The sequence below is a fragment of the Notolepis coatsorum genome (assembly GCF_963971535.1).
Source record: "Notolepis coatsorum genome assembly, chromosome: 4".
In the NCBI taxonomy this organism is placed as follows: Eukaryota; Metazoa; Chordata; class Actinopteri; order Aulopiformes; family Paralepididae; genus Notolepis; species Notolepis coatsorum.
This window is the reverse complement of record NC_140168.1, coordinates 156,977,839-156,999,737: the sequence shown is the minus strand read 5'-3', so window position 1 is coordinate 156,999,737 and position 21,899 is coordinate 156,977,839. Positions and strand designations below refer to the sequence as shown.

General features: G+C 41.9%; 1 protein-coding gene across 1 annotated transcript in view; it reads right to left on the bottom strand.

Moving 5' to 3' along the window:
- Positions 1-428: 428 nt before the first annotated feature.
- The window catches only part of LOC311226739 (uncharacterized protein), a gene marked incomplete at its 3' end in the record, with an annotated part of 124,836 nt that continues 103,365 nt past the window's right edge, over positions 429-21,899 (bottom strand). The window contains exon 3 of the mRNA XM_084312149.1: positions 429-520. Within this exon, the coding sequence (XP_084168275.1) occupies positions 429-520 (92 nt within the window). The remainder of the gene's footprint in view (positions 521-21,899) is intronic.

Below are 21,899 nucleotides of genomic sequence, written 5' to 3'. Positions count from 1 at the left end.
AATAAGATACTTGCTTTTCCTAAGGCATGGTACACTATTTGTAAGCTAGACTGTATAGGTACGTTTTTAATTTTCCTTTAAAAATGTGTATGGAGCTGGCGTTCCTGATGTGTGTTGGTAGTGTGTTCCATAGTTGTGGGGCATAGTTGGCAAATGCCATAGTTCCGATCCTCTTGGTTTCTGGGTGTGTCTAATAAACCTGTAGTGGATGACCGTAGCGTTCTTGAGGGCAGATAACTAACTAGGGAATTTGTTATGTATTTTGGGCCTTGCTCATTAAGAGCTTTATATGTCAGGAAAAGGTGCTGTGTGTTTCCTGTAAATAAACTGTTTTCGCTCCTGATCTTTTTATCTTCCCTAGAATCTGTTTTAGCTTAATAATGTGGCTCATTCCCCTCACGTTCCAGCTCATATATTTTATTTCGTTCCTACTCATCCTTATGTCCTATGTAGCCCACTCTCTTCTTGGCCGCCTCCTCCCTCTCTCCTCCATGTTTTGTGATGTTCCAGCCGAAGTATCCTGTAATAATAAATAAAAAAAGAACAAACACAAATATCCCCAGACCCCACATATAAAGCTAACGTCCCCCCCTATTGGGCGTGGACTTCTGACCCTCCTCTTTTCCGACTTCCTACAGGTCCCTCCCTGCTTCCTATTAACAGGATGCATCTTACCTGCCTTTCTCTCTCTCCTGCCGCTCTTCCCTCCTAGTATGCTCTATCCCCATGCTCCCTTTTTCTGATTTCTGTTATTTAACGTCTAACTTGACTAAACTATCTTCAACTTGAGTCTGTATCATTACTCTCCCCCTTCCTCCTCCCGTAGCCATCTCGAGGAGTCCTCTATTTCAGCCTCCAAACTTCTAGGTCTCCATCACTTTAAAACATTGGAACATTGAAACAAAACTCTTGAAACAAAACAAAACCAAGTCCGCCACCTACCGGGCATCAACCATATCCAATACCTGTTAAGAAAGGGGATATGGGCGGTTAGGTGGTCGAGCGGAGATTGCGTTCGTCACCAGCCCCGGAGCTGTGAGCTTGATTCGCCTGTTCGAATCCAGCTCACAGCTCCGGGGTTGTCACCAGCTTGGCTGGCCGTCTGCACTGATACAATTGGCTGTATCAGAGGGTGGGAGAAGCTGGCGGGGTGGGTCCGGGTCGTTGTAAACAGCGACTCCTACAGTTCGGTCGGGGCGCCTGCTAAGCGCGGATTGGACGTGAGGGGGATAGTGTGGTCCTCCCACACGCTACGCCCTCTCAATGAGAATCCGCGCTGCCAGGTGAAAAGAAGCGGTGATTGGCTGGACGTGTGTCGGAGGAAGCACGTGGTAGCCTCCACTCTCCCAAATGATCTGACTGTGGGGGGTAAAGCGCAGCGACCAGGAAGGGACTGGGAATTGGCATACGACTAACATTGGGATGGGAGAAAAATCGGAGGAAAATGGAGGGGGAAAAAGACCAATAAAAGAAAAAAAAGAAAGGGGATATGGCCTACGAAAATCCCTAAGCTATACCCATTACCCGTTAAGAAGGGGGGTATCTTTTGTAGAGTTAAACCAGAACTTGTTGCGCTTCTATGTAATATACTCTTCCCCTTCCTCCACAGATCCTAACTATCCACTCCTCCTCACTTCTATGTTGGGTCCTTGACCTCTCTGTTGTATTCCTATATAGCTATCCCTTTTTTCTGTCTGTGTGTGTCCAGTACTTATACTGAACGGTAGAGGTCGCCAGGCCTTCTAACTTATACACTTTTCCCTCTCTATTAGTTTCCCTTATCTATACCAAAAATTGCAGTGTTTTTATGAAATATACATTTTCCCTTCATCCCCATTTCCTAACTAATCACTCCTCCTTCCGTCTATGTTTGGCCCTCGGCCTCTCCATATTACCTTTAACTAACTATAACTACTTAACTCTAACCGCCCAGTCCACATATTGAAAAATTGAAATTACCCTTTCCCCCAGAATATACCTGTTACAACCCCAGTATGTCTAGGGGAAGGGGTGAATAACATAAAAGATGATTGTGTTGTAATTAGTGATGAATGAACCAAATGATAAATAATTCAATGCCCACAACAAGTTTAGGTTAAAGAAAGTAATATATTGTGCCTTTTATATATACAAACAAAACAGACTAATAGACAATGACAATGGTGGATTTGATACACACAACCAAGGGGAAAGGGGGGGGGGGAAGGGAAAAGGAGCTTAAATGATGCCAAAGGAATAAACTAAGTAAAACAAAACACAACTAACTCAGTAAGGAATATCTTGTCTACCTATATACAAACACAAAGGTCAAATAAAACCTACTGCTCACTACCTACACTGACTAACCAAACGTTATGTCCAAAACCTACAATGAGTGACATCACTCCTTACCTAGTGTGTCTAGACAATAATACCACTATGTGTAGCACCAAATGTGTTGGGCCCTTACCTGCTCCAATTCCCAACCCACACACACATACACTTGTACCAAGTTGGCTAAATATATCAGAGTCAAACATTTAACCAACAGCATAGAGACAAAAAGAAGGGGGGGAAACAGGAAGTGCTACATGGGTTTTAAAACAAGAGGAGGGCTTCCGATTGGTCAACTGGTGATTTGCTTGATGGCTGGGATGACTGGCTGGTTTCCAATTAGTGTCCTGATGAAGGACAGGAACCTGGATCAGAGTATAGCAGGTGGAGGGAGTGGGAGAGAGAGAGAGAGAAGGAGAGAGAGAGAGAAGGAGAGAGAGAGAAAGAGAGAGAAAGGGGGGGGGGGGCACAAAAGTACAAACAACAGCCACATGCTGGAACGTAACACCCCCATACACAAAAACAAACCCATCTCCCATTTTCTTTTGTACATACTATATTTTTATCACACACATTTTACACTCGAGATAAGGCATCCGCTAACACGTTATCGGTACCCTTCTTATGGCGAATGTCCAGATCATAGTTTTGGACCATCAGGGACCAAAGGGGGGGGGGGGGGGGCACAAAAGTACAAACAACATACAACAGCCACATGCTGGAACGTAACAATACCATTCCCCTGCTTCAGCTGTTCTCAGAATCCCCTTTCCCCCCCCCCTTCCTTCTTTTAAGTCGGGTCCTTGAACCTCTTATTCCTACGTAAAGCCCCCATACACATATTATATTCATATCAATTATCTGGTAAGAAGGGGGGCCCGCCATATATACCCATGCCGTTTCCCTTGTATATCAAGCATGGGGGAATGTCTCTTAGAGATTTCCCTCAGAAATTACAATCCATAATGTCTCCGTACCCGTACTGCCTATATATTGAACCATTGAAATTGCCCGATTTTATAGATTATTTCCCTTACCCCCCTCCCTTCCCTAATATACCATTCTTATCTACCTGTGTCATCCTACTGTGTCGGTCCCTCCTGTTGCTTTTCCTCTGATCCTTGCCCCGCAGGTGACTGTCCCCGTCGCGCTGGGTCTGTCCCCACCGTCATACCACAGGCTCGTCGTGCTTGTTCGGGAGTCTCACACAGAGTAGTCCTTCCTTCCCATGTCACCTTCAGGATGGCTCCTCGTACAAAGCTCGTCTGTCCTTTCCCCCGAAAGCAGTAGTCTCTCACTTCCCTGTATTCCTCCCGTTTCTTGACCAGGGACGGGGCGAGGTCTTGGTATATCCTCACTTGTAATCCTTCGTGTGTCAAAACTTGTTTCTTCTTTGCGATGTCTAGTATGGTTTCTTTGTCCCGTTGGTATACCACTATGAGTGGCCTCCTCCCGGTTCCATTTTTCTTTTTTTTTTACACATGAAACAAAAAAAATAAACCAGTGTCTTTGTCTCTGACAATAAGTAAAAAAAAAAAAAAAGCATTAAAATGCACAATATACTTATATGGATGTAATTTGATATCTATCTAGGTCGTCCTCGGACGGGCCCTCCATCGGTGCTTCCATGCATCTGGCTAGCTCGCCGGTGCATTCTGTTCCCGCATCTCTCCTGAGTACGTCCACGTAGGTTAATGTGGGACGTCCTCGTGATCGATGCCCGTGTGTTGGTTCCCACAGCACAAGTTTGCTGGTTGGCAGCTCATGGTGTCTCTGGCAGTGACCTGCCAGCCTCATTCTCCTGACTGCCACTTTATCGCTCACTTTTAGCACCCCCCAAAAAATTTCATCCATACATTCCCGTTTTATACCGTGGTGAATATAAGTATGGTTTTAGGGTAATTCATGGGAGGTATTATACTAAATGCATTGGCGTTCCGTCCCTACACACGCTACAGTTAAAAAAATCAAATGCATATGATAGGTATTATGGGGGGGGGGGGGGGAGTAATTTTTTTATGCTTTGATCACCACCAACGGAATACGTTATGGACTAGCGTTACACACATACGCTTCGATTGCAATGAAGGCATGCTTTGATCAACGCAAGATTGATACCATATAGCCCTTACCTTGACTAGGATCTGCCCCAAAAAGAATATTCCAATTATCTGATTGCGAGTCCCAGTATTGGTGTCGATCGTTTCGCCAACATAATCCGCCATACATCGTCCATCTGGAGCATGTGACGCCCCTCAAGCCGACCAGGACAACCGCTCCTGGCGCTGAATGTACGGCGAGTTAACCCAACTATTATCGGGTCTGGCGTGGAAAGTGTTAAAAAGTGCAAGCAGCAGACCTACCTCTTACGGAGGCTGAAGCATCTGGACGTCCCCCTCCCATCCTCCACAGCTGTTTCATATAAAAGCCATATATAGAGCCTCTTTACCACGTTTTCTGGCTTTCTGGATCCGTTGTGGTCTGACCAAGCCTCGTTCTGACAAAACGAAAGCGCTCAAGGTGCAAAACGAATGTCTAACTCGGCTGCGAAACTCGGCTGCGAAACTCACCTGAAAAACGAAATGAAAAACAGCCTAGGTGTAACTCCAGCCTTAGTGTGGCTCTCAGACTGAGACCAACAAGGCCAAGCTGCAGAGGGTGATCACCTCGGGGGCCAAACTGTGCAGGGAGCTGTGCTCAGCCCTCCAGCAGCTCTATGACCAGAGGACGGTGAGGGACTCAAACTCATAACCTCAGCACCTGCCTTCATCCTGCCCTCTGGTACAAGATATGCTGCCCCTGTATTCAAAACAAACAGACTCAACTCATAACCTCATCACCTGCCTTCATCCTGCCCTCTGGTAGAAGATATGCTGCCCCTGTATTCAAAACAAACTATTAGGCTTATTTTTTTTTATCTACTTTTTCTCCCCCTTCTTTCTGTATTTTTCACCCATCCCAATTTAGTCGTTATGCCAATTCCCTTCCCTCCCTTCCTGGTTGTTGCGCGCATTTAGCCCCCACTTGCTGGTCTAGGGAGGGTTGAAGACTATCACACATGTCTCCTCCGATACATGGGGAGTCAGCCAGCCGCTTCTTCTCACCTGACAGCAAGGACTCTCATTGGTTGAGTGTAACACGTGGGAGGATCACACTACCTCCCCCAGCTCCTTCCCTCGCTGTGCGGTGCCCCGACCAACCTGTAGGAGTCGCTGTTTACCGGCTTCCCACCCGCTGACACTGCCAATCGTGTCAGTATGGACGACCGACCAAGCCGGAGGTACCGCTGGCAGCTGGATTCGATCCACTGTCTCTGCGGTGGTAGGCAGGCGCTTAGTCCGCTGCCCTACCCGGCCGCACTGCTATGGGGGGGGGGGGGGGGGTTGGGTAGGAGGGGTGGGTGGGGGACACTGTACAAGCAAAATTGTACATTGGAATATTGACAAAACCATACTTGGTCATTTACTGTACATTGGAGGGGGTTGATATAGCTATAAACCTGCATTCCTTTGAATATATCATTAATCAATTAAACTTATATTGAAATACGCTATATAGCCTATACACCAACACTGAAATGACAGTGGATAAATAAATAAATAAGAACTAAAGCTAATCGCATGGCAATAGACCGCATTAATATTCCATAACAAGTCTTGTGTGCGCCAGTATGTCTAATGAACAGTATAGGCTTAATATATTCTAGTTACTTGTTTCATTAGGATTTAGTAGATATTATATACAGTATGCTCTGCCTCTGCCCTACGTACAGTATAAGTACAGACTGTACCTATACTGTAAGTAGGGCAGAGCATATAGTATCTACTAAATCCTAATTCAACAAGTCATTAATGGAATAATAAGCCTATACTGCGTTCATTCATTACGCCGTAGGCATTAATGGAATAATAAGCCTATACTGCGTTCATTCATTACGCCGTAGGCTACAGTATACTGCGCGCGCACGCATGTGTGTGTGTGCGCGCGCGCTGCGGCAGGTGTACCACGAGCTGTACTATATATGATGACAATACATTAATCTAATCTCATTTCGATGGGTCGCGCAAGACTTGCAAGGCACTTCCGCATCCATTTCCACACAGCTGCGTCATTACTTTGCCTTATAAGGAGCTCTGGAGGCGTTGTTTTGTATGCAAATGACCTGAACGGGAACGCGCTTTTGAGTTTAAGACAGAATGCCATTCTCCAAGCAGATATCAGATCATATCATTTGTGCAACCATTTCAGCCCCTTAACACATTGACCGCCATAAATGGCGTACGACGGGTTTGCTGGTCATGCGAATTCTGCCAAACCACGGCGTACAACGTTATTGAGATCATATTTCATTTTTTCACCATGGTATTCATAATTCCGCCACCCAGCCTCTGCTGAGACAGTGGGACTCTGCACAACAGTGCAACGCTTCAATACCGCCGCCTGGTGGATGATCGAGCGAGTTACAACCGGAAATTGATCTGGTGATCTCGGTGCATCTGGGAAATCCGTCCGGCAGTCACATATTGTTGCGGAACTCTAGACACACATCCGTGTATATGGATTGCTGCCATAACTCAATAATCGTTATGATTTGGGCGTTTATTGCGCCATACAAACCGGAAATGGATCTAGTCGATCGACGTCAAATAAGTGGGATCTTTTTCCTCCAGTCTCATCGGCGAACGGTAAGAGGACAGTAACGTTATTTTCAAGGCGATTGTACATTTCTTTATTTTCAAACCATCTGATCAATAAATCAACCCATACTACATAAAGCATTTACTGACGATCACGGAATTATAAACGACCCCCCCCCCCCCGTTCATCCGCGCATGATGAGTCAAAACATTTAGGATCATGTACAGTTGAAATTTTTAATATAGCGTGTATCGGCAATAAACGGCAGTTGATAATCTATATGCGTTTATGCCTATAACTCACGTTCTAGGAATTACTGCAGAAAACGATAAAAACATACTTATATACGGTATTTTTGGAAGAATCTATGAATGAAAAAGTAAAACGTTCCTACATCCTGAACGATAGATAATCGATGTTGAATGGGCCATAGTAATGTCAATTTAGCAATACAATTTAAAAAGTTATAGCCCTGCAAAGAAGGTGAACATCTCCATAGGCTTAGACTGGTGGCAGTGATCATACATTGATGGATAGAAGCGTGGCAGTCAATGTGTTAAGACATATTACCAGCATGTTCGGGACTCAGAGTGAACTTGTCATTGATTCTGTCTCAGTCGGTTCCAAGATAAGTCTTCCAAGAGAACTCTTAGAACAATTTTGGAGAATGAGACCCATTGTTCTTCTTTTAAAAACATATTTTTTAGAATGATACCTCCTGTTTTCACTGTGGTGTTATTTACTTATTTTATTTATTTATGTAGTGTACTGACCAAAGCAAAAATTATTTCCCTTGTAGGCAATAAAGAACATCCATTCATCTATCTATCTTTGAAATAAAAATAATAAAGAAATGAGGAAATTAACGACATACAATAAATTATGTACAATACATGAGCGCCAGTAGAATCAGTGGTGTGTGTGTGTGAAGTGTTGCAAGGTGTAATTAAACAATACATAAATTAAGGGAAAAGTGGAGAGGAGAGAGGCAGCACTGAGGCCTGGCAGCAGCCTTTATTGTCTCCCTTATTTGTTTTAAGAATCAAGAGACAAAGATGACGTAACAGCACACAGCCTCTCCATATACACACAATACATCAGTATACATGTACAATCACACTACAGTTAACATGCAGTATCACACACAGATCCATATACACACAATACATCAGTATACATGTACAATCACACTACAGTTAACATGCAGTATCACACACAGATCCATATACACACAATACATCAGTATACATGTACAATCACACTACAGTTAACATGCAGTATCACACACAGGTCATAGGTCGACAGGACTACCCTGCTATTGACTGTTATTTTTGTGAATGAACTGTATGAACCCTATTTTCTTTGCCCCAGGTTGTGTGCAAACCAGTGACATTGGGTCTCATTCCCGAATATTTTCCAAAGAGGTCTCTTGGAAGACTTATATTGGAACCGACTGAGACAGAATCTACGACAAGTCCCCAATGTGTGGGGAAGATGTCTTAAGTGGCTCAAACTATCACAGCTGAGATACCGCAATGAGGAATGTCACCGCTCTGAAACATGAACGCGCGTCCCCCGTCCAGGTCATTTGCATACAAAACAACGCCTCCAGAGCTCCTTATAAGGCAGGCTCTGTGCCATGTGCAAATGAAATAGTGAAAAGTCGAGGGTTTAGACACACCTGTTCAGCTCATTAAATGCAACTAATGATGCAGCCGTGTGAAACTTGTGGCGGAAGCGCTTTGCGACAGATCAAAATGAGATTAGATTAATGTATTGTCATCATTATACAGAATACAGGCTACTACTCGTGACCACCTGCTGCAGCGCGCGCACCCCCCCCCCACAAACACGCTCGCAGTACTGTATAGTCTACATGCGTAATGAATGAACGCAGTAGGCTTATATTATTCAAATGACTTGTTTTATTAGGAGATCGCAGATACAGTCCACCAGTCCGCTGCCCGACTCTGGCGGCCTTGATATGTGTACTGTACTTACTGTATAGGGCAGAGCATATATATAGTATCTACTAAATCCTAATGAAACAAGTAATTAGAATAATATAAGCCTACTGTTCATTCATTAGACACGTAGGCTATACTGGCACACACAAGACTTATGGAATATTAATGCAGTCTTGACGTGACGCCTATTTTTTCTGTCCCACTGAATTTCTGACGCCTATTTTTTCTGTCCCACTGAATTTACCTTAAAAAAAACATTAAAATTCATAAAAAGATTACATGTATCTCTAATACCTTCCCCATATACAGACCCACTCTAACTCCTCCAAACATTTGAGTTATTGGTCATTTTTCTGCTATCTGAAGTGTCAAATGTCCATGTGGGGCGACCGTCCAGCATTGACTTCTATTTGGACAACCGGCTTAAAATCACTTTAAATCTATTTAAATATTTCCCTTGCCCTATTTGGCATAATTTCAAACATGTTTTGCATTCATTGACAACATTATGAAGCATTTGCACATATGTGTCACCTGGCAGCGCTTGCGACCACAACTCGGCCCGCCCCTTTTTTGGCTAGACCTTCTAGAGTTTTCTCTTTTTTTTGTATGTGTTTTTTTCTTTTCTTCACATTATTATAAATTGAATGTATAAGTACTTGTTTACTATAAAAACGAACAGTTAGAATATCTAAAATAGTGTCAAACCTGTGTTTAAATTTAGGTTGTTCACGGACTTTATTTCAATGAAACGGGGGCGTAATTACTGTATTTGCATGTGAATCAAACCTAGCCTGCAGCCCGCAGAGATTTACATTGGGGGAGTGTTTGAAGCGACGCACTGGCTGTTTACACTTTCAATGGGATTAGCACTCTGGATCAGAAAGAGATGAATGCATTGGATCTAATGAACGAGTACATGAACTTTGTTAAACCAGTTGATTAAGTCTCTGGCTCTCTGCTCACCGGTGAAAACACCGCGCTATTCAACGAAATTAACTGAGATCGGTCGAGATGCGTCTGCATGGGTAAGTTTAAGAATGTTTGTTTATGTTTACAGTAGCATGTTTACAATTCCGCATCTTTGATAAAACTACACCAAGTTTTTCTGCCGACCACAAGTCCAACCATGTCACGTTTATTACATTAACGTTAGCGTTCGTCTTGTTTACATCAGGGTCCCCCATTTTCAATGCATCATAACATTGACATACATGAACACAACGCATTGTAACGTTAACGCAGCTGTCAACTGTACTTTACTATGGAATATACATGTATATTATCGCGACGCGTCGTCACAGACTAAACAGTGTTGTGAACACAACACATTGTAACGTTAACGCAGCTGTCAACTGTACTTTACTATGGAATATACATGTATATTATCGCGACGCGTCGTCACAGACTAAACAGTGTTGTGAACACAACACATTGTAACGTTAACGCAGCTGTCAACTGTACTTTACTATGGAATATACATGTATATTATCGCGACGCGTCGTCACAGACTAAACAGTGTTGTGAACACAACACATTGTAACGTTAACGCAGCTGTCAACTGTACTTTACTATGGAATATACATGTATTGTTAGAAAATGTTTTGGATCTAAATCACTTGGAGTTTGAAAGTGATATCAGAAGAAACTACTCAACCTCGGCTGTCTTTAACTATGATTGAACACAACACTCTAACTCACCATGTTTAGATAATAAAGTACTCAACCTCTACTTGTCTACTGTCTGACTGAACACAACACTCTAACTTACCATGTTTAGATAATGAAGTACTCAACCTCTACTGTATTTAACTATGAGTGAACACAACACTCTAACTTACCATCTTTAGATAATGAAGTACTCAACCTCTACTGTATTTAACTATGAGTGAACACAACACTATAACTTACCATCTTTAGATAATAAAGTACTCAACCTCTACTGTATTTAACTATGAGTGAACACAAAAGTTAGAGTGTTGTGTTCACTCATAGTTAAATACAGTAGAGGTTGAGTACTTCATTATCTAAACATGGTAAGTTAGAGTGTTGTGTTCACTCATAGTTAAATACAGTAGAGGTTGAGTACTTCATTATCTAAAGATCATACATGACATACAGGTAGACAGTACTGCTACATCAGTGTCTAAGAGAGGTGATGAGCATCAGATAGCAAGGTGGAGAGCTACATAACATTAGGTTGTGGTGGCTAGGAGGGATATGAGAACTGTGTGTGTGTGTGTGTGTGTGTGTGTGTGTAGTTTAAGATGCTGCATCACCGCTTAGCCACTGAGTCCAGCTAGTTTAAGATGCTGCATCACCGCTTAGCCACTGAGTCCAGCTAGTTTAAGATGCTGCATCACCTCTTAACCACTGAGTCCAGCTAGTTTAAGATGCTGCATCACCTCTTAACCACTGAGTCCAGCTAGTTTAAGATGCTGCATCACCTCTTAACCACTGAGTCCAGATAGTTTAAGATGCTGCATCACCTCTTAACCACTGAGTCCAGATAGTTTAAGATGCTCATCACCTCATGACATGAGGACCGTGCGTATGTGTAGCTAGGAGTGATATGATAAGCAGTGTGTAAGCAGCTTGCAGAGCTACATAACATTAGGCCCATGCCACTGAGTGAGGACTTTGTTGCTTTTTCTCGTTGTGACATAGATTTAACAATAATTCTGGTGTCAAAGCAGCATGGGGGGGGGGGGTACATAGCTTCACAGTCCTATACAGTCCAGATAGGGGGTCCTGGAGAGACAGGGGTCCTGAGGAGAGAGAACTCTGATTCAACAGCACTTAATTATGTTAATGTTATTCAGGTGAGGGGCGTTGCTGGAGGGGGGTTTGTTGACGCCCAGTTGAAACTGTCTGAAGTGTGAAAAGTTGCCTTCCTTTGAGACACCTTTTCACCTCTTTGGTAATCTAGAACACAGCCAGTTTTAGAAGTTATAATTGGGCACATCGTGTTCAAAACATTCTCAGATGTCAACATATGACACATCATTTGAAAGCTTAGATTCTGTACTTTAGCAATCTGGAATAATCTGAAAAATGAAAATGTAGAGATCTGGCATAAAGCGCTGTGAGGTGACACATATACTTCCATCATAATATACAAACGAATGTTGTCCGCATATGTTAATTTTATGAAATATCATCTGGGGCGACCATCAAGAAAACACAATTGTGGGACTTTTATTTTGAAACCACCTCAAGGACAGGATGTTGCATCAGCCAGTCACATGTGAGGGACCCAGAGAAACAACTAGCAGGTTAGTAAGTCTCTTTCATATTGGCAAATAAATCTATTTTTTAACTGCTGTAATGTAGTTGCCACTTTTGGATGTCTTGTGGGACGACCGCCCCAAAACTGTGAATAATACGTTTTATCTGAAAATCTATATTTTGATTATGAATTTGATAGTGACATGTGGTAAGAGCTAGCTAGTTTGGTTTCTGTAGCTAATGGTTAGCCTGTAATATTTGACTGACCTTAAAAACATCATCTGGGCGACCGAGTATCATGTGGGGCGACCACTGCTGAGTGTTTTAGATGATAGATATATGTCCTGTATTTGTAGTTTCTGTATATTTATATTTTATTCATGATTTATATACATAAAGTTCTTTGTTTTAGCATAACTCTTTGTATACTTTAACATATATTTTTCAACATTTCTGTAATTTTTCATTCCTATTTAGGAATTAACGTTTCTTTTTTAGTATTGTACAATCTTACGAGAATTTTTTTTAAACGGTATAGCATGACATTCCATTTAGGTAATTGTACATGTATTAGTCATGTTTAACTAGTTTAACCTATTTTCTAGATGGCACAAACAAGCAAACAGAAGACTGCTCACTACAGACAGCGGGTCAATGTAGACTTATCTTGCCAGGAAAAGAGAAGGTAAAAAAAACTATAGGTAGGTAACATGCAGTATATTTTTCTCTGGTGTATTTCAAACTGTCATGTTAGTAGGATTAGGAATGACCTTTTCTGTAATATCTTGAACTTAAGTTTGTATGTAATTTAGCCCACCATAATCAGTATCACATTATACACCATTGTTTCAGCTACCAGAGAAGAAAACAACAGGGCAAGATTCCATATGTGAAGTCAGATGAGCTATCGGAGAGGGAGAAGGCTGCATCCAGAGGTTACATAGGAAGGAAAAAGATGGAAAAGGCGATGCTGGACCTGACACCACTATCCATGGAGAACACTCCACCAGTTCTGGCTGGTGTAGAAGTAGAGAAGAGCAGCAGGGCAAGCTGTGGTGGATCCCTTACCTCTAAATGAGGATTTGAATCACTAACATTTACTTTGATTCTACAGTAGGTTTAACATCCCTTGAAACCATAGGTTATATACCCAGCTCATGATCAACAGTGACATATTTCAACAATAAATGTTCAGTGGATTGCACTGTGCAACATCTCCATTATAATCTGATCAAAGTTTGTTTCGTGTTTGATATATCTTTGGGGAATGTTGACTGTAGGAGCCAAAGCTATATTGTATTGTATGAATGTTTATATGTTTATTTTTATAACCTTACATTGACACGGCATTAGGAATATTGATTGGATTTAGATAAAGTAATTGAACCGTCTTTTTGTCATAATAGCACAACAACGTCGCGCTCTCCAGACTCCACGACGAGGTAAATAGAATACAAGCGGCGAACGTTAACGCCGCCATTTTGGTGCTGGGTGATTTCAATAGCGCCAATCTGAGAAAGGTATTACCTGACTTCTATCAGCATGTGACTTGCAACACCAGAGGCGGTAACATCCTAGATCACTGTTACACGCAATTTAAAGGTGGCTACAAGGCTCATTCTGATAGTGGCTTTGGTAAATCAGATCACGCGTCCATCTTTCTTTCACCAATGTACAAACAGAGAATCAAAAGTACTCCTGTAGTCTCGCGAGAGGTGCAGAAATGGGATTTGACATCAGAGGAGACGCTCCAGTCTGCGTTTCACTGCACAGACTGGAATGTGTTCCGCGACACAGATAACATTAATGTCTACACGGAGACAGTGCTGGACTATGTTTGTACTTTGGTGGAAGAAACAATCCCCACTACCAAAATGAGAGTTTACCCAAATCAAAAACCCTGGGTAGACAAATCCGTCCGTGAAGCTCTGAGAGAGCGCACCAAAGCATACAACGACGGCCTAGTGGCAGGCAACATGAATGACCACAAGGTGGCGCGATACAACGTAAGGAGGACAGTGTCAGAGGCCAAACGGCGCTACAGGGATAAAATTGAACTCCAGTTTGAACAAGCTGACTCTAGAGCTATGTGGCAGGGGCTCAAAACGATGACAGACTACAAAGGCGCCTCCCTCAAACTGAACAGTGACATCTCCTTAGCAAATGACCTCAATACCTTCTATGCGAGGTTTGATGCTGGTAATAACAACACCAGCTCACAAGCCACGGCAATGGGGGGGGGGGGGGGGGTCGGCTGCTGATGGAGGCGCAGTGTTCAGGGTAACAGAGCATGAGGTGAGGCGGACCTTTAAAAAAGTGAATATCAGGAAGGCAGCAGGTCCGGACGGCATCCCCGGCCGCGTCCTAAAAGTCTGTGCCGACCAACTGGCCCCAGTATTCACTGACATATTTAACCTGTCCTTAGAACAGGCTGTTATCCCCACCTGCCTGAAGAAGTCCACTATTATCCCTGTACCCAAAAAATCCAAGCCTGCTTGCCTCAACGACTACCGCCCTGTAGCTCTCACCTCCATAGCCATGAAGTGCTTTGAGAAGCTAGTAAAGGGCTACATCTGCTCCTCCCTCCCCATCAACATGGACCCCCTGCAATTTGCATACCGCCCCAACAGGTCCACGGAGGACGCCATAGCCCATGTGCTGCACACAGCAGCATCACACCTGGACAAGAGGCAGGGGAACTATGTGAGAATGCTATTCATCGACTACAGCTCGGCATTCAATACCATAGTCCCCTCCATACTCATAGCCAAGCTCAGGGACCTGGGCTTGAACTATGACCTCTGCCAGTGGGTCTTGGACTTCCTGACTGGCAGACCCCAGGTGGTGAGAGCAGACAACTGCACCTCCTCATCCATCACCCTCAACATAGGGGCCCCCCAGGGCTGTGTTCTGAGTCCCCTCCTCTACTCCCTGTACACACACGACTGTGTGGCTCAGCGGAGTAGCAATACAATCATCAAATTTGCTGACAACACAGTGGTGGTGGGCCTGATCTCTGCCAACGACGAGAGGGCCTACCTGGAAGAGGTCAAGGTCCTGGCGGGATGGTGCCAGGAAAACAGCCTCTCCCTGAACGTCAGCAAAACAAAGGAGATGATTGTGGACTTCAGGAGGTCGGGGGTCAAGGACTACAGCCCCCTCAGCATCGACGGGGCACCGGTTGAGAGAGTCAACAGCTTTAAGTACCTCGGAGCCTACATATCCGAGGACTTGACATGGACCACACACATTGACAGTGTTGTGAAGAAGGCACGACAACGCCTCTACTTCCTCAGGCACCTAAGGAAGTTCCAAATCAGTCAGAAGATCCTTAAGAACTTCTACTCATGTACAATAGAGAGCATCTTGACCGGCAACATCACCTCCTGGTTTGGGAATAGCACTGCACAAGACCGAAGCAGACTACAAAGAGTGACACGCTCAGCCGAACGCACAATTGGAGGGGGGCTCCCCACCCTCCAGAACATTTACAACAAGCGTTGTAAGGGCAAGGCTAAGAGAATCATTAAAGACTCCAGTCACCCGAACAACTGCCTCTTTGAACTGCTGCGGTCAGGCAAGCGATACCGGAGTCTCAAGACGAGCACAGAAAGACTCAGAAGAAGCTTCTATCCCCAGGCCATCAGGCTGCTAAACGAACAATGAACACTACACAACAACAACCACCAAACGCACATAGCACACACATCCACACGCACACACTCACTTTAAACAAACACACTGTAGCACCCACTCCACACACTTTATAGCACACACCCACTTTAAACAAACACACTGTAGCACCCACTCCCCACACTTTATATTTATTGATGAAGGATTGCACTACAACTCGTACACCTTACTGTAAATTGTACCTAAATTGTACCTCATCCCATTTCTGCTTTGCACTATATAGTACTGTACATTAGTACACTGCATAGTATTGTATATTATATGGTAACTCAGAACATTGTACATATGTCTATACCGAACACTGTGACCTCATTTTCTTCTTCTAAATTACATGCTATACTATGTTATTTGATACTATCTTGTCTAGCACAGTCTCTGGAGCGTAACAGTAAGAAGCATTTTGTATGAAAGTATTCTGTACTTCTGTATGACAACTATTAAAGAAACTTGAACTTGAACTAGAACATTTGTGATGTCACAGTATGATGTCATGACTGAACGTTCTAGAACATTTGTGATGTCACAGTATGATGTCATGATCGAACGTTCTGGAACATTTGTGATGTCACAGTATGATGTCATGACCGAACGTTCTAGAACATTCGTGATGTCACCGTATGATGTCATAACCGAACATTAATCATTTAACTTAAATGTAAAAAATATCAGTGTTTTGTTTTTTGGTGTGCTTCTTATTCTAGGTGTTCAGGTTGCCTGATTTGTTAAAACATGCACATGTACCTCAATTTGAAATGCCTGCAGTTTACCATGAGATAATATAAAAGGAACTAGGGATGGCACCAATCCGATACTCAGTATCGGTATTGGTCCGATACTGGCCAAATTCACAGGATTGGAGATCCGATACAGGCCGTAAAGCATGCCATCACGTGAACAGTAGTAGCGTGACAACAACGTTAGCATTAACTAAACGTAAGTCAACTTGTTAGCAGCGCGCCGCGATCATGTCAGCTGTGTGGAGTTATTTTAAGCTCAAAGAAGAGAAAGGCAAAACAGCCTGTGGTGTTATGCTAATGTGTGTGCATTAATACGACACAGAGTACAGGCCACCACTGGGGTCACAGACAGGTACACAGGGCAGAGTAGACTAAGAGCGGATAATAACGGACCTGTATGGTGGAGCTAACAGAATGAAGACACGCACAAACAAATACAGAGGACTTGCATGTATACTTGTGGAATAGCACGACACAGCCAAGTGTAATATCTGCGACGCAAGTATTTCTAGGGGTGGCAGCAACACTGGAAACTTCAACACCACACAACACTTGCAGATTAATCATGGAAAGGGAGTATGCCGAGTTCATATGTGCAACGAATGCCAAGAGGAAAAGTTTTGTCGCAGCAGCTAACATAGCTGGAAACCATTCAGAAGCGAGAGAAACTCCCTGCAGACAGTAACAAAGCAAAGCTGAAGAAAACCGAGAAAATAACCACATTTATTGTGCTGGACGACCAGCTCCTTTCTGTTGTTGAAAATGTAGGTTTCCGACGCTTAGCCTCACTTCATGTTGCCAAACAGTCATTATCTCTGACACGGCTATCTCAAATAAGTACAATGTTGTACAGAACAAAGGATATGGAGAGGGCTTCAGCGTTCTTATTTTGTTTCAGGTAGGTGCTCTTTGGATTAAATCCGGGGTAGGATTCGCTTATATAAGAAAGGTTGAGATCCAAGGCAGCTCTACAGTTTTTAAAAAGCCTTTAATAAGTGGCTTACATTATTTAGAAACATCTTTTAAAAGTCCAACATGTTTCGGCCTACATGGCCTTCTTCAGGGTGTTGCTGTGACAAAAACAATACTGTGACTAAATAGAGGAAAAAAGGAAAAAACACACAACTCAGGGAGACACTAATTGCAATGGGGGACAGCTGGTCCCAATTAAATGAAGGCAAAGCAACATTCTCAACTTGAGTTGAAGTAAAAATAAAATAATACTAAATAGAAAAACAAATTTGTATATTATATAAGTATATATACACACAAGCTCAAAATATTATAACAACATAAAGAAATGAGTCAAAAATAGAATAGATCAATAATAATATAAACAATTACCAACAATTATCAAAAAACAGTTATCAAAAAACAATTATCAAAAAACAACAATGTAAGAGCATTGAGTAATGCATGACAAAGAATAATAATACTATAATGTAATCTACTTAGCCTATAAAAGTGACAGTATGTCCGTAGAGTCATTTAAACCTGTAAAAAGGTGGCCTGTAGTCTATCAAAATACAATAAATAACAATGTATAAATACAATAAATAAATAAAGTGATCTACTGGCCTATAAAAATGATACCATGTCTATGGAATCATTTAAACCTGGGAGTGAGGTGGCCTGTAGTCTATCGATCCAACGACTTTCTTTCTGGTTTAGAATTCTTTGTCTATTACCTCCTCTAGACGTGAGTGGAACACTGTCAATTCCGATAGCTGTAAATAAAGCAGAGGTACTATGGTGAACTTCATGAATATGTTTAGCCATTGCATAATCCATGTTGTTAGTTTTAATAGCATATTTATGATCTGCCAGTCGATCAAGTAGACGGTGTTTCGTGCGACCAACATAAAAAGAGTCACATTTGGAACAAGACAGTATATAAATAACATGTGTCGTTTGACAATTAATAAAGCTGTTAGAAGTATATGTCCGTTTTGTAACTGGGTGGGTAAAAGCTTTTGATCTTATCACCACATCACATTGTTTGCAGTGACCACATCTATACGTTCCTATAGGAGGCTTAGGTAGCCATGTAGATTTGACATCTGCCGGTAGATAATAATAATAATAACTTTATTTGTATAGCACTTTTCATACAGAGGTTGCAGTTCAAAGTGCTTCACAACAGTAAAAAATACAGGCATAAGCGAGCATAAAAAGATAGACAGGTAGAATCACAGTGTTTCACATTAGGATCTAGCATCCCAATAGGCTCTCCGCTTACAGTTTTCAGTAACACAAATAGTAAAAATAGTTTAAAATGATTCAGTTTAAAAATAGTAAAATAAAAATAAAATAAAATAAAATAAAAATTATAAAATAGAACGGACATAAAAAATACAGGCATGAGCGAGCATAGTAAGATATGGCAAGTGACAACAATGCATAAAGTTTACAGACAATCCATGCTGATTGATCTGCCATAAGCAAGTGAAAGTTTACAGACAATCCATGCTGATTGATCTGCCATAAGCAAGTGAAGATTACAGTCTGTTCTAACAAACCAAACTGCCATGTATTAAACTTTACAGACAATCCATGCTGATTGATCTGCCATAAGCATAAGATTACAGTCTGTTCTAACAAACCAAACTGCCATGTATTAAAGTTTACAGACAATCCATGCTGATTGATCTGCCATAAGCATAGTGTTTCACATTAGGATCTAGCATCCTAATAGGCTCTCTATTCAGTAATTAAAAAGTGCAATAACCGACGGACATAAAAAATACAGGCATGAGCGAGCATAGCAAATAATAAGAATAGTTTAAAATGATTCAGTTTAAAAATAGTCATCAGTAAGAAGTAAAAAGTGCAATAACCGACACATGAATTTGATAGGCAGTGTAAAAGAGTAGTCAGGGTAAGAATAAATACAAGTTGTGTCAGGATATCCCTGATGTTTCCTCTTGCCACTAGGTGGTAGCAGATATCTATCAGTGAAATGCCTGAGCAAAGAGATAGGTTTTAAGCTGTCTTTTAAAGATGTCTAGCGAGTTGGCTTCCCTGATGTTTTGGGGTAGTTTGTTCCATAGTTTTGGGGCATAGTTGATAAAGGCTGCATTACCGATCCTCTTTTGACTGCTTCTGGGAGCCTCTAGTAGTCCAGCAGCTGATGATCGCAGTGTTCTTGCTGGTGTGTAATTTATTAGAGTGTTGGCGATGTAGCTAGGTCCCTGTCCATTTAGAGCTTTGTATGTAAGGAGAAGGACCTTAAAGTCAATTCTAAATGTTACAGGAAGCCAGTGTAAAGCGGCTAAGACTGCTCTCTCCTTTTGGTTCTAGTTAGCAGTCGGGCTGCAGAGTTTTGGATTAGCTGAAGCCTCTCTGTGGTTTTCTTAGGGAGACCTGTGAAAAGTGCATTACAGTAGTCTAACCGGCTAGATATGAATGCATGAATTAGCTTCTCAGCATCGTTCTGATTAATAAATGGTCGTACTTTTGCTATATTTCTGAGATGGAAGAACGATGTTTTCGTCACTTTGCTAATATGAGAATTGAAGTTCAGTTCTGAATCTATGACAACCCCAAGACTAGTGACCTCAGATTTGATCCAAGGGGTTAGTCCCCCCAGGTTCTTTATTAATGTTTCTTTTTTAGTTTTGGAGCCGATAATTAGAATTTCAGTTTTGTTCTCGTTTAGTTTCAGGAAGTTCTTACTCATCCATTTATTTATTGCCAGTAAGCAGTCTGTAATGGAGCTAATCGCTGTATCATTTGGTTCAGCAGATATGTACAGTTGTGTATCATCCGCATAGCTATGGAAATCTACATTATGTTCTCTGATGATATCACCCAGCGGTGACATGTAAAGGGAGAAGAGTAAAGGACCTAAGCAACTCCCTTGTGCAACTCCATAGTTGTTGTCGTATATATCAGACATGTGATCTCCTAGTCACATAGAATTTCCTCCCTCTGATGTATGTTTTAAACCAGCCTAGCACATGGTCTGAGAAACCGACATGGTTTTCAAGACGATCGATTAGAATATCGTGATCGATTGTATCAAATGCTGTACTGAGATCTAACAGGATAAGGATGGAGATCTTATTCTCGTCAGAGTTTAGTCTGAGGTCACTGATTATTTTGGTGAGGGCAGTTTCAGTGCTATGATATTTTCTGAATCCTGACTGAAATTCTTCTAAGATGTTGTTTTCTTCAAGAAAGGAATTTATTTGAACTGAAACTATCTTTTCAAGTACTTTACTAATGAATGGTAGGTTGGATATTGGACGATAATTTGCCATTTCATTACTATCCAAGTTAGGTTTTTTTAGTAATGGCTTTACAACTGCTGTTTTAAAGGCATCCGGGAAAATACCAGTCCTAAGGGAAGTGTTTATGATATCTAGCACAGGGCTTGAAACACTATTAAATACCCGTTTGAAGAAAGCTGTAGGTATAGGGTCAATGTCTGAGGTGGAGGAGTTACATTCTGAGACAGTTTTGCAGAGTACATCTAATGTGATGCATGTGAAACTTCTCATCGTTACATTGCACGGTTTGCCGCAATCAACTTTATTTCCATCATGAGTAATGCTGGCCCTGATCAAGGTTATTTTGTTGTTAAAGAATAGTGCAAGTTCTTCACACTTAACCGTTGATGACTGAGGAGGTGTAGGGGCAGTGTTGAGTAGTACATTAATAGTGGAAAAGAGGATTCTGGAGTTTCCAGCATTTTCTGTAATGATTTTAGAGAAGTAATCTTTCCTTGCTAAGCGGATGGTTTTATTATAAGCAGTTAAAGCATCTTTGTATATATCACAGCATATGGTGGTTTTTGTTTTTCTCCATTTTCGCTCCGCTGCACGACATTTCCTTTTTTCTTCGTTGACCGTATTATAGTTTAACCAGGGCGAGGCTCTAGTTTTCTTCTTTTTCGTTTTTAATGGGGCGACAGAATTTAATATAGATGACATTGCATCATTGAGATTTTCTACCATTTCATTTAGAGAGCTGTCATGATTGTGTGCAGGTTCATGTAGTCTGATAAGATCAATGAACTTTGATTCAGCTTTGTCGTTTAGGAGCCTCTTTTTAACTATGATTTCTTTTTTTGTTTTAGTAAGGGTTATTTGAGTATCAAAAAATATACAGTGATGGTCGGAGAGAGGTAATTCAGTTATTGAGATATTTGTTATGCTTAGCCCAGTTGTTGTTATAACTAAGTCTAGTGTATTCCCAAGCCGGTGAGTTGCATTTGTTATATGCTGTATTAGGTCAAAGCTATCCAGTAGATTTTTTAGTTCCATAGTTTTGGAGTCTGTTTTCTTATTAAAATGGATGTTCAGGTCTCCATTTAGGATCA